Source organism: Leucoraja erinacea, chromosome 2, assembly GCF_028641065.1.
Source record: "Leucoraja erinacea ecotype New England chromosome 2, Leri_hhj_1, whole genome shotgun sequence".
NCBI lineage: Eukaryota > Metazoa > Chordata > Chondrichthyes > Rajiformes > Rajidae > Leucoraja > Leucoraja erinaceus.
In genome coordinates this window covers 8,237,182-8,251,502 of record NC_073378.1, presented here as the reverse complement: position 1 = coordinate 8,251,502, position 14,321 = coordinate 8,237,182, and the positions used below count along the sequence as shown (strand labels likewise).

Genomic DNA, 14,321 nt, shown 5'->3' with positions numbered 1-14,321 from the left:
TGCTATTGAGGGAGTGCAGCGTAGGTTTACAAGGTTAACTCCCAGGATGGTGGGACTGTCGTATGCTGAGAGAATGGAGCGGCTGGGCTTGTACACTCTGGAGTTTAGAATGATGAGAGGGAATTTCTTTGAAACATATACAATTGTTAAGGGTTTGGACACACGCTAGAGGCAGGAAACATGTGCCCGATATTGGCGGTGTCCAGGGGCCACAGTTTAAGAATAAGGAGAAAGCCATTTAGAACGGAGATGAGGAAACATTTTTTCTCACAGAGAGTGGTGAGTCTGTGGAATTCTCTGCCTCAGAGGGCGGTGGAGGCCGGCTCTCTGGATGCTTTCAAGAGAGAGCTAGATAGGGCTCTTAAAAATAGCGGAGTCAGGCAATATGGGGAGATGGCAGAAACGGGGTACTGATTGGGGATGATCAGCCATGATCACATTGCATGGCGGTGTTGGCTCGAAGGGCCGAATGGCCTACTCCTGTACATATTGTCTATTGTCTTATGTCTATAAGGCATTGGGGGCTCAGTATTGATGTGGATAGAGAACTGGCTGGCAAACAGGAAGCAAAGAGTAGGAGTAAACGGGTCCTTTTAACAATGGCAGGCAATGACTAGCGGGGTTCCCCAAGGCTCAGTACTGGGACCCCCGCTATTTACAATATATATTAATGATCTGGATGAGGGAATTGAAGGCAATATCTCCAAGTTTGCGGATGACACTAAGCTGGGGGGCAGTGTTAGCTGTGAGGAGGATGCTAGGAGACTGCAGGGTGACTTGGATAGGCTGGGTGAGTGGGCAAATGTTTGGCAGATGCAGTATAATGTGGAACAAAAACAGGAAAGCAGACTATTATCTAAATGGTGGCCGATTGGGAAAGGGGGAGATGCAGCGAGACCTGGGTGTCATGGTACACCAGTCATTGAAGGTAGGCATGCAGGTGCAGCAGGCAGTAAAGAAAGTGAATGGTATGTTAGCTTTCATTGCAAAAGGATTTGAGTATAGGAGCAGAGAGGTTCTACTGCAGTTGTACAGGGTCTTGGTGAGACCACACCTGGAGCATTGCGTGCAGTTCTGGTCTCCAAATCTGAGGAAGGACATTATTGCCATAGAGGGAGTGCAGAGAAGGTTCACCAGACTGATTACTGGGATGTCAGGCCTGTCTTATGAAGAAAGACTGAATAGACTTGATTTATACTCTCTAGAATTTAGAAGATTGAGAGGGGATCTTATAGAAACTTACAAAATTCTTAAGGGGTTGGACAGGCTAGATGCAGGAAGATTGTTCCCGATGTTAGGGAAGTCCAGGACAAGGGGTCACAGCTTAAGGATAAAGGGGAAATCCTTTAAAACCGAGATGAGAAGAACTTTTTTCACGCAGAGAGTGGTGAATCTCTGGAACTCTCTGCCACAGAGGGTAGTTGAGGCCAGTTCATTGGCTATATTTAAGAGGGAGTTGGATGTGGCCCTTGTGGCTAAGGGGATCAGGGGGTATGGAGAGAAGGCAGGTACGGGATACTGAGTTGGATGATCAGCCATGATCATATTGAATGGCGGTGCAGGCTCGAAAGGCCGAATGACCTACTCCTGCACCTAATTTGTATGTTTCTATGTTTCTATTGTCTATTATCTCGGCTTTTTTGGGCGGCACGGTGGCGTAGCGTGAGAGCTACTGTCTTACAGCACGAGAGACCCGGGTTCGATCCTGACTACGGGTGCTGTCTGTACGGAGTTTGCACATTCACACCATGACCTGCGTGGGTTTTCTCCGAGATCTTCGGTTTTCTCCCACACTCCAAAGATGCACAGGTTTGAAGGTATAAATGTAAAATTGTCCCTAGTGTGTAGGGTGTGTTAATGTGTGGGGATCGCTGGTCGGTGTCGACTCGGTGGGCAGAAGGGCCTGTTTCTGCGGTGTATCTCTAAACTAGACTAAATTTTCCCACTTATATTATGTTTGTCTTAATGATTGGCATGCCTAGAGGGTTACCTGGTTTGCATGGAGGCCTATATCTGTGTTGGCAACCTAGGAGATGATATCTCTCAGTCAGCAAGTCTCTCTATGCCAGTATCAACAATATCCTCCTCCTCTACTCAGCTGGGACATAGAACATAAAACAGTACAGCACAGGAACAGGCCCTTCAGCCCACAATGTGTGTGCTGAGCACAATGCCAAGGTAAATTACTGCCATCTACCTGCACATGATCAATATCCTTCCATTCCCTGCATGTCCATGTCCCATTCCAAAAGCTTTGTAAGTGCCACTGTCATATCTGCCTCCACCAATGCCCCTGGCAGTGCATTCCGGGCACCCATCACCCTTTGGTTAAAAAACTTGAATGTGCATCTTCTTTAAACTTTCCCAGCTATAATGCTGCCAGGAATTGAGTGCCTGAGCTATAGGGAGATGTTGTTAGGGGCCTGTCCCACGAGCATGCGACTCCATGCGGCAAGCGCGACCTAAAAGGGCCATGCCCCACGAGCATGCGACTGCATGCGGCAAACGCGACCAAACCAGAAGCGGGGTCCGCGTGGAGGTCGAGTGAGTGACATGAAGTTCGAGCGAAGTCAGCGGGAAGTTCGCACGTGATTTACGGCGTCGAGGCGGTGCGTACGTCGTAGAGGCGGCTGCGCGCCGGCAGGTCGTTGCCGCGCGGAATTTTTGAACACGGTCAGTTTTTCGGAGCCCCGCGCGATGTTGCGACTAGCTCCGCACAACTCCATACGGGTCCGGCCATCGAAGTGGGACCAGCCCCGCGTGGGCGTACGGCTCAAGCGACTACGTTAGGTCGTGCATGCCGCGTGGAGTCACATGCTCGTGGGACAGGCCCTTTAGGTCGCGCTAGCTGCATGGAGTCGCATGCTCGTAGGACAGGCCCTTAAGACATTAAGACTTTATTCCTTGGAGTACAGGAGTTTGAGCATTGATCTCAAAGAGGTGTACAAGATCATAAGGGAAATAGATTGGGTGAGTGCACAGAGTCCTTTGCCCAGAGTAGAGGAATCAAGTACCAGAGGACATAGGTTTAAAATGAGAGGGGGAAGTTATAACAGGAACCTGAGGGGAAACCTTTACACACAGCTGATAGTGGCTATCTGGAACGAGCTGTGGGAGGAGGTAGTTGAGGCATCTATTATAACAACAGTTAAAAGGCATTTGGACAAGTACATGGATAGGAAATGTTTAGAAGGATCTAAACAAATGTGGGCAGGTGGGACTAGCGTAGATAGGGCATCTTGGTCAGCATGGGCAAGTTGGGCTGATGGGCCTGTTTCTGTGCTGTGAATTATTCAGCCTGGGAGCCTTACTTTCTTTCTTGCTGCTACTCCTCAACAAACTCTGCCTCAAGGCTCTGGGATTTCTCTGACACCATTGCGTTCAGTTTGTCAGATAGTCCAGCAGTATGAAGTATCTACATCTACCTGGTGATTGACAGCAGGGCAGCCTGGACTGATGCAGGCAAGAAAATCTCACCAAGAAACCCTTTCAACTTATATTCTCCTTCATGTCTGGCCCTTGTTGCTATTGAATTCAGCACATGTGGTTGGAGAGCTCACAACATTGACTTTGGTATCCATGGACTTGTGCCTCTGGGCAATGCTTTCTGTTGCAAAAGTTCAACAATGTGTTGTTCGTCAGGATGTAAGGAAATACTTCTCATCATCCACCTCAAGCTGCGCAGTGAGAGAGTGAAAGCCTTTCCTGCAGTGAACTCTGAAGCTGCTCAAATTGGCTCTGCTGATGTCAGCAGAATTTATATTGAAACAGCAAAAAACAACAACACAGTAGCGCAATGTGTTCCTAATTCTTATACCAAAACTATTTTTTTAGTTTAGAGTTTAGAGATACGCTCGGAAACAGGCCCTTCGGCCCACCGAGCCCACGCTGACCAGCGATCCCCACATTTTAACACCGTCCCATGCACACTCTAGATTTATATTTATACAAAGCCAATTAGCCTACAAACCTGTAATGCTTTGGTGTGTGGGAGGAATCTGAAGAATTCGGAGAAAACCCACACGTTCACGAGGAGAATGTACAAACTCCTTACGGACAGCACCCGTAGTCGGGATCGAACCCGGGTCTCTGGAGCTGAAAGTGCTGTAAGGCAGCAACTCTACCGCTGTGCCACCATGCCGTGCGTTTTCACATCAGTCAACTTATGTTTATATGGCCGGAGCAGAGCATTTGGAGGATTATATCATTGGAGGTGAAGCTGATGCTGATAAAATGTATATGGTTTTGGTAAGACCTGCCGTTCTATGTTAAATTTTAGAAGCAGTACCATAAGCAGGCTGAACATGCTTTGGGGGTTCTACAGTGAAGATAGAAACATAGAAACATAGAAATGAGGTGCAGGAGTAGGCCATTCGGCCCTTCGAGCCTGCACCGCCATTCAATATGATCATGGCTGATCATCCAACTCAGTATCCCGTACCTGCCTTCTCTCCATACTCTCTGATCCCCTTAGCCACAAGGGTCACATCTAACTCCCTCTTAAATATAGCCAATGAACTGGCCTCGACTACCCTCTGTGGCAGAGAGTTCCAGAGATTCACCACTCTCTGTGTGAAAAAAGTTCTTCTCATCTCAGTTTTAAAGGATTTCCCCTTTATCCTTAAGCTGTGACCCCTTGTCCTGAACTTCCCCAACATCGGGAACAATCTTCCTGCATCTAGCCTGTCCAACCCCTTAAGAATTTTGTAAGTTTCTATAAGATCCCCTCTCAGTCTCCTAAATTCTAGAGAGTATAAACCAAGTCTATCCAGTCTTTCTTCATAAGACAGTCCTGACATCCCAGGAATCAGTCTGGTGAACCTTCTCTGTAATGCCTCTACGGCAAGAATGTCCTTCCTCAGATTTGGAGACCAAAACTGTACGCAATACTCCAGGTGTGGTCTCACCAAGACCCTGTACAACTGCAGTAGAACCTCCCTGCTCCTATACTCAAATCCTTTTGCTATGAAAGCTAACATACCATTCGCTTTCTTCAGATGCAGTAGCTTGACTCCTGGGACCACGGGCTTGTTCTATGAGGAAGGACCATTATTCCCTTCATCCTGTGTCTGTACACTGGGCAGCTCAATTGTAATTATATATAGACATTCTGCTGACTGGATAGCATGCAACAAAAAGCTTTTTACTGTACCTCAGTACACTTGACGATAAACTAAACTAAACTAAACTAAAAGACCGAGTAGAATGGATCTGCAAACCCCCCACTTAAATTTGGAAGACTCTGAGGTAATTTCTGTGAGTTGATTCTGATTGAGATTGTCAATGGTGATGTTGAGATGCACTTTTTTTCACTGGCTGGAGGAACAAAGTCCAGGCAGCAAATAACTCAACATAAATGATAAGCAATTCCTGACTAAAGGTGTGGAGAAATGTGTTTATTCAAAGGGCAATAAATTGTTGGAAGTTTCTCCCCAAGGAGCTGTTGTTGAGCCAATCTAAGGGTGAAATGGGTAAGGATTTTGGCCACACAGAAAATAAAGTGATATGAGGATTGTGAAAGAATTTTGAGAACCTCTCCCTTTTTCATTGAATTGTGGCTCAAACTCATGTTGTGTAACCTAAAAGTAAGGCAAGGCAGTGCCTTTACCACCTCAGGCAATTGAGGAAATTCAGAGTGTCTCCGAGGATCCTCCAGTGCTTCTACTCAGCGGCTGTGGAAAGCATCTTGTCCGGAAATATTACAATCTGGTTTGGGAATTGCACTGCCCAGGACAAGAAGGCTCTGCAGAGAGTAGTGCGTTCGGCCGAACACATTATGGGAACTTCACTCGCCCCCTGCAGGAACTATACATCAGGAGGTGCAACTCCAGAGCCAATAAAATCATGGGAGACCCCTTCCACCCCTGCAACGGACTGTTCCAGCTGCTATGGTCAGACAAACGCCGCCATGCTGTGAGAACGGAGAGGATGAGAAGGGGTTTCTTCTCATAGGCCATTAGGACTGTAAACTCCCACCTCACCAGGGTTAAACTTTACTGAACCACTCTACTGCTTTTTTTTTTTAATTGCTGTTTTTTTCCCTTTTTCCTTCCGCCCACAATATTTAATATGTAAAAGAATATGTGATTCTGTTCCATTCTGTTTGTGTTTGTTTGTTTGTTTGTTTGTTTTTTTTTTGCACAAAGTCCGTGAGCATTGCCACTTTTCATTTCACTGCACATCTCATATGTGTATGTGACGAATAAACTCGACGACTTGACTTGACTTTGCTGCTACTTCTTATCTTCGTATGTCAATAACTTTCTTTTACCTTCGTACTTCCTTCCTCTATCTTTTTCAGCCCCAAATGGATTTGTAGGTGCTGCAAGCATTCGTTGGAGAGTTTGACCAATCTATGGACTTCTTCATCCACCTGATTGTAGAGCATTGTGACCGTGTCCATAGCATTCCTGCAAACAAGAGGAGAATGAATTTCAATATTCACCAACAGGATTTATGTAGTCGTTCAAAATTAATTTAATATTCAGCAACCCGGCTGTTTTTGACTGGTGACTCTAAATATGACACTTGAATTGCAATGAGGTGAGTCACAATCTTCAGAACATAAAACCTATTTTTATAGGAAAGCCAGGTTATTTAGTTTAGTTTAGTGATACAGCGCGGAAACAGGCCCTTCGGCCCACTGAGTCCGCACTGACCAGCGATCCCCGCACATTAACACTACCCTACACACACTAGGGACAATTTTACACATACACCAAGCCAATTAACTTACAAACCTGTACGTCTTTGGAACGTGGGAGTTAACCGAAGATCTTGGAGAAAACCCACGCGGTCACGGGGAGAACGTACAAACTCCATACAGCACCCGTAGTTGGGATTGAACCTTGGTCTCCAGCGCTGCAAGCACTGTAAGTCAGCACCTCTACCACTGCGCCACCGAGGATTTAATTTTACTTTGAAAGTTTTACAAAATCCTTATGTAAATGACTGGTTTTTGGGGTATTGCTCCCAATTTAGCAGTTCAAATGACTGGCTTTCGGAAATATTCTAACAATTATAACTGGAAACAGGTGGGTAAGGGAATGAAGAACAATAGCTATGAATTTGGGGAGTGGGGGGGGGGGGGGGGGGGGGGGGGATTTTATAGACAAGCAATGTTCCAAATACTATACTTGGCAAAGAGACTCTCTTTGCAGATTGCAAGCCAAATCGTTAGCGTGACACTGAGCATGCAAACCAGAACTGTCTCAACTCAATCCAACTAACCCTAACCCTAATTAATTAATGGCATATAAATTGATTGTATTCCTCAGCTTAGGGATGAGAGTTTAGTTAGCAATGAACATGGAAACACACCTGGCACTTGTTTCTAACTGTTAACCAGCATGTGAAAAATAGAAAATGAATGAGGAATGCATTGATCTGCCAACATCTGAACATTGGAAACTTGCCCAAAAGCACATTAAGGGGATAATTTAGCTTTGGCAAGATGATAAAAAAAGATGGTAGCCGAATAGCAGAAGTCAATTTAATGGAAAAGTGTGCAGAGTGCTTAATTTGTGGCCACTTGATAGCCTCCTGTCCCATACCACTGTCAATGGCAAGCTGCCAACAATGAATTTCAGCAGTTGTTATTTTGTCTTGAAGATCCTGTAGCATCAGCTTTAAGCAGCAGCCAAGCCGCTGGGTTCAGGGCAAAGATCTTAGAGCATAAGATCTTTGGTTCACTGAGCAAGAAGCAAGAAAAGGGTAGCAGCAAAATGAAGAACAGAACATTTTAGGAAACAAAGATATCAATTATATCAATTGTTATTTATCTGTAATTTTTTTTTTTTTTAATATGTATATATTTTTACCTTTTCTTATATATTTAAAATTGCTCTTGTGAATCGCACCGTGGGATTGACTTAAATTTTGTTGTACCATGTGCAATGACAATAAAGAGATTCATTCATTCAATGAGAGATTCTAATGAAACCTTAATGATTGAAAATATTAACCTGTTTATGAAGGAACTGCAGATGCTGCAAAATCGAAGGGAGACAAAAATGCTGGAGAAACTCAGTGGGTGAGGCAGCGTCTATGGAGACTCTGCCCTTGTTACGAGTGGGGGGATGGGGTGAGAGAGCAGTGTTACGGGGTATGGAAGAGACCCTGGTGAGAGCCTCATCTATAGTAGGGAAGATGAATCCCCGTTCCCTGAAGAATGAGGACATTTCTGATGCCCTGGTGTCGAACGCCTCATCCTGGGAGCAGATACGGCGTAGACGGAGGAATTGGGAGTAGGGGATGGAGTCCTTACTGGAAGCAGGGTGGGAAGAAGAGTAATCTAGATAGCCATGGGAGTTAGTGGGTTTATAGTGGAATTCTCCCCACTATAGATGAGGCTCTCACCAGGGTCTCTTCCATACCCCGTAACATTGCTTTCTCTCCCCATCCCCCCACTCGTAACAAGGGCAGAGTCCCCCTAGTCCTCACCTTTCACCCCACTAGCCTTCACATACAACAAATAGTCCTCCGTCAGTTTCGCCACCTCCAACGTGACCCCACCACTCGCCACATCTTCCCATCTCCCCCCCCCCGTCTGCTTTCCGCAAAGACCGCTCACTCCATAACTCCCTTGTCAATTCTTCCCTTCCCTCCCGCACAACCCCCTCCCCGGGCACTTTCCCTTGCAACCGCAAGAGATGCTACACTTGTCACTTTACCTCCCCCCCTCGATTCCATTCAAGGACCCAAGCAGTCGATCCAGGTGCGACAGAGGTTCACCTGCATCTCCTACAACCTCATATATTGCATCCGCTGCTCTAGATGTCAGCTGATCTACATCGGTGAGACCAAGTGTAGGCTTGGCGATCGTTTTGCCGAACACATCCGCTTGGTCCGCATTAACCAACCTGATCTCCCAGGCGCTCAGCACTTCAACTCCCCCTCCCATTCCGAATCCGACCTCTCTGTCCTGGGCCTCCTCCATGGCCAGAGTGAGCACCACCGGAAATTGGAGGAGCAGCACCTCATATTCCACTTGGGCAGTCTGCACCCTAGCGGCATAAACATCCCCAATTTCCGGTGTCTTCTCCCCTTCTAGGCTCTCCCTCAGCCCTCGGGCTATTCCTCGTACTTTTTTTCCTTCTTCTCCCCGCCCCCCCCCCCCCCCCCCCCCCCCCCCCCCCCCCCCCCCCCCCCCCCCCCCCCCCCCCCCCCCCCCCCCCCCCCCCCCCCCCCCCCCCCCCCCCCCCCCCACCCCCCCCCCCCCCCCCCCCCCCCCCCCCCCCCCCCCCCCCCCCCCCCCCCCCCCCCCCCCCCCCCCCCCCCCCCCCCCCCCCCCCCCCCCCCCCCCCCCCCCCTCCCCACCACTACATCAGTCTGAAGAAGGGTTTCGGCCTGAAACGTTGCCTATTTCATTCGCTCCATAGATGCTGCTGCACCCGCTGAGTTTCTCCAGCACTTTTGCGTACCTTCGATTTTCCAACATCTGCAGTTTCTTCTCAAACACCGATTCTCAATATTCTGACGGATGAAGGCCAATGTACAAATAGTCTCCAATACCATCCTATCTACCTTTGATGCCACTTTGAAAGAACTATGAACCTGTACACCGAGGTCCCTCTGCACTCCACTACACAACCCAGGGCCCCACCATTCAACTTCCCAAAATACAACTCCTCACACTTATCTGCATTAAACTCCATCAGACACTTGCTCAGCCACAGTAGACACCGTATATAGTCATATAATACTTTTGCAATATCTACTTTGAACAGCAAAATGCATTCAACAGAATCCATGGACCAAGGATTGACAGAAGTTATGGCATCAGTAGATGTGCATAACAGAAGTACAATACATAGTCTTTTCTCACACGATTGCACAACCCTTGTCCATGAAAGGTTTCGCAATTTTTTGAAGCGTACTTTAAAATGCACTGAAGTTATTTATCAGCATACCTGTAATCATCAGTGTCACAGAATTCATCTTTTCGAATCCTGGCAAGGACGGTCCCACCTTCCAGGCGCAATCCTACTAGCCGGGAGTCTTCCAGCACACATTTCATTATCCTTGTGTGCTGGTTGAGGAGCTCAATGACTTCCTATGGAATGAAAAATCCGGATTTAATTTGAGTTCTTTATATAACTCCAATCTTCGGCAGAACCTCTTGCCACCATCCACAATTAAACATCCCTTTTCCAAGAGATTTAACAATAGATGCAGCCTGATGCAGTATTAACGACATTATGATTATGTAAGGGTGTGCTAGAAGTACTTTTAGTTATCGGCTTCAAAGTGTAATTGAACATGAGCACAAAACAGAATGGTATTTACAGATCCATGTAATAAAAGCTGAACAAAGACTCATTGTATAGAGTCCCAGAACAGGCATGATGGACTTAGAAACATAGAAACATAGAAACATAGAAAATAGGTGCAGTAGGAGGACATTCGGCCCTTCGAGACAGCACCGCCATTCATTGCGATCATGGCTGATCGTCCCCTATCAATAACCCTTGCCTGCCTGCTCCCCATATCCCTGGACTCCACTAGCCCCTAGAGCTCTATCTAACTCTCTCTTAAATCCATCCAGCGATTTGGCCTCCACTGCCCTCTGTGGCAGGGAATTCCACAATTGCCTGAGGGTGAAAATGTTTTTTCTCACCTCAGGCTTAAATGACCTCCACTTTATTCTAAGACTGTGGCCCCTGGTTCTGGACTCTCCCAACATTGGGAACATTTTTCCTGCATCTAATTTGTCCAATCCTTTTATAATTTTATATGTTTCCATAAGATCCCCCCTCATCCTTCTAAACTCCAGTGAATACTAGTCTTTTAAATCGTTCCTCATCCCCGCCATGACAGTCCCGCCATCCCAGGGATCAATCTCGTGAACCTACGCTGCACTGCTTCAATCACAAGGATGTCCTTCCTCAAATTAGGTCTTTCCAGTTATTTGATGAGTGATATTACAAACAATTTCTACTTGCACTTCTCAGCACGATATAAACAATGACTTATTCAAGCACTCTGATATATTTTGCCTCATGGTCATGAAGGAGCATGATAACATCAACAAAATAAAACGATTTGTCTAAGTTATTGATTGCATGGAATCTAATGGACAATCATTTCACTATGATCAGACTAATAAACCCTTACAAGTTGGGCGGCACAGTGGTGCAGCGGTGGAGTTGCTTTCAGTCTAAATATCTCAGCCCCTTTCCCGTAATCTCCCCTTCAATAAGATCAGCTCCAATTCAAAGAATCCAGGCGTGTTTTAGCCATTTTAGATAGAATAGCCCTCTCATCCTGAAAATTAGCCCAATAAATCCCATTTGAACTGCTTCTAAAGCTTATCTATGCTTTCTTAATTAAGGGGAACAAAACTGTGCACATTACCGCTGGTGAGGCCTCACCCCAGACCCTGTACAGTTGCAATAATATCTATTTTTAAGCTCCAACCACCAACAATAAGGACCAATATGTCATTAGCCTTCTTAATTACATGTGTTATCTGCACACTAATGTTTTGTCTTTCATGCATAGAAATCTCAGTTTTTCTATGCCATTGTCATTAGCAGTCTCTTCCCATCCATCTTTTGATGGCTCCTACCAAAGTCCATGGCCTCACACGTTCCTGCATTAAACTCCTTTTCCCAGGTTTATGTCCATTCATTCAACCTGTCAGTATCGTGTCACAGAGTACAAATGTCCTCAGCATATCCTCCCACCTATATTTCAGTATTTCATCAGCTAATGTTGGATATCTTACACTCTGTCCCGCTCCTCCAAGTCATTGATAAGCTAGTTGAAGGTCGAAGAATGTTCCTTGAAACACTCCAGTTCTGTATTCCCAGTCTTAGAACAGCCCAGTTATTCCAATCCTCGGTAGGATAAATGGTCTTCAATATGCATTAGCACACTTCCCTCAGTACCATGAGCTATTAAAACATGTGCATTAGCCTTATGTGGCACCAATCTGAAACTAATCCAAAAACGCCCGATCTATAGTTTTCCTTCATAGAAACATAGAAAATAGGTGCAGGAGTAGACCATTCGGCCCTTCGAGCCTGCACTGCCATTCAATATGATCATGGCTGATCATCCAACTCAGTATCTCGTACCTGCCTTCTCTCCATACCCCCTGATCCCTGTAGCCACAAGGGCCACATCTAACTCCCTCGTAAATATAGCCAATGAACTGGCCTCAACTACCTTCTGTGGCAGAGAGTTCCAGAGATTCACCACTCTCAGTGTGAAAAATGTTTTTCTCATCTCGGTCCTAAAGGATTTCCCCTTTATCCTTAAACTGTGATCCCTTGTCCTGGACTTCCCCAACATCGGGAACAATCTTCCTGCATCTAGCCTGTCCAACCCCTTAAGAATTTTGTACGTTTCTATAAGATACCCCTCAATCTTCTAAATTCTAGCGACTACAAGCCGAGTCTATCCAGTCTTTCTTCATATGAAAGACTGGGTAGTTTTCTCTTGACTTTACTTGGTACAACTTCAAAGAACTCTGGTAGGTTTGGTAAGTGATTAGTACGGGTGTCAGAGGCTATGGGGAGAAGTCAGGAGAATGGGGTTAGGCGGAAGAGATAGATCAACCTTGTTTGAATGGCGGAGTAGATTTGATGGGCCGAATGGCCTAATTCTGCTCCTATCACATGAGCTTGTTAACCTTTTTTATCAATGATGAATACTGTGTACACAAAGACAACAATTTCAAGACGGACTCTGCAGTGTCTTTGGATACTTGCCCATATCCATGATTCACCAAATCCACTAAAGATGCGCAGAAGGTAATAGGTATATGGAACGCGCTGCCAGGGAAGGTAGTTGAGACAGATACTGCAACACTTTAAAGGGCATCTGAACAGGTACATGGATAGGAAAGGTTTATAGAAAAATGGGCCAAACACGGACAAGTGAGAGTAGTAAAGATGGAACATCTTGGTCGGCATAGGTAAGTTGGACCAAAGGGCTTGTATCCATGCTGCATGCCTCCATGGCTCTACGACTAAGCTTTGTGGATTGATAATTGTGCATTTGAATTCAGCACATTGACTTTGGCGCCTCCAGCAGAATCAAAACCCAAAATCCCGTGGGTGTAAAAAGGGCTGTCACTGTGCGGTGTAAGTCTATGACTAACCATATAATAACCATATAACCATATAACAATTACAGCACAGAAACAGGCCATCTCGACCCTTCTAGTCCGTGCCGAACACATATTCTCCCCTAATCCCATATACCTGCGCTCAGACCATAACCCTCCATTCCCTTCCCATCCATATAACTATCCAATTTATTTTTAAATGATAAAAACGAACCTGCCTCCACCACCTTCACTGGAAGCTCATTCCACACAGCTACCACTCTCTGAGTAAAGAAGTCCCCCCTCATGTTACCCCTAAACTTCAGTCCCTTAATTCTCAAGTCATGTCCCCTTGTTTGAATCTTCCCTACTCTCAGTGGGAAAAGCTTGTCCACGTCAACTCTGTCTATCCCTCTCATCATTTTAAAAACCTCTATCAAGTCCCCCCTTAACCTTCTGATCTCCAAAGAATAAAGCCCTAACTTGTTCAACCTTTCTCTGTAACTTAGTTGCTGGGACCTAGGCAACATTCTAGTAAATCTCCCCTGTACTCTCTCTATTTTGTTGACATCCTTCCTATAATTAGGCGACCAAAATTGTACACCATACTCCAGAATTGGCCTCACCAATGCCTTGTACAATTTTAACATTACATCCCAACTAATGGGAGTGAGAAAAAATTGGTGAGCTGGAAAATGACTGAGCAAGTTAGGCAGTTAGTGTTCTCAACGTACCTGTGCTGTGGTCGGCATTCTGCTGATGTTCAGAGAGTTGATGGAATTCTTCAAGTAGATTAGTGCCCCGCGGCAACTTTTCATGAATGGCTCCAACTTCTAAAACAACAAACGCATGGTTAAACTCAGATTTATCTCTCCACAGGTAAGTGCCCTCTCAAAGTTGAACATGAGACGAGGTAATTAGTTCAATGCTCTCCTGACAGGCTTTTCACCTTGCACACTCCATGACTATGAATACACAGCAGCAATAACCATGGAGATCAAGAAGCTGCTGATGCTGGAAACTTGAACAAGAAAAAAGTGCCGGAGGAACTCTGCAGGTCAGATAGCATCTGCGAAGGGAATGGACAGACGGCGTTTTGGGTTGACTTGGGTCACTTCTTCAGACTTATTGGAGTTGGGGGAGAAAATTAGAACAAGAGAACTGGAGGCAGCTCGAAACCTGGCCAGTGATATGTGGATACAGTTGAGAGGGGGAGTTGGCAGATGAGTGGGCTAAAGTGGTGGCAAAGACTAGAGATGATAAGGAG

At 45.9% G+C, this 14,321-nt stretch overlaps 1 protein-coding gene across 1 annotated transcript in view; it reads right to left on the bottom strand.

Annotated features, from left to right (window-relative positions):
* zgc:158766 (uncharacterized protein LOC100009641 homolog) overlaps positions 1 to 14,321 on the bottom strand; it is a gene marked incomplete at its 5' end in the record, with an annotated part of 164,178 nt that overhangs the window by 64,990 nt on the left and 84,867 nt on the right. Inside the window, 3 exon segments of the mRNA XM_055651523.1 lie at positions 6,272 to 6,410; positions 9,912 to 10,054; positions 13,789 to 13,887. Coding sequence (XP_055507498.1) covers positions 6,272 to 6,410; positions 9,912 to 10,054; positions 13,789 to 13,887 — 381 coding nt within the window.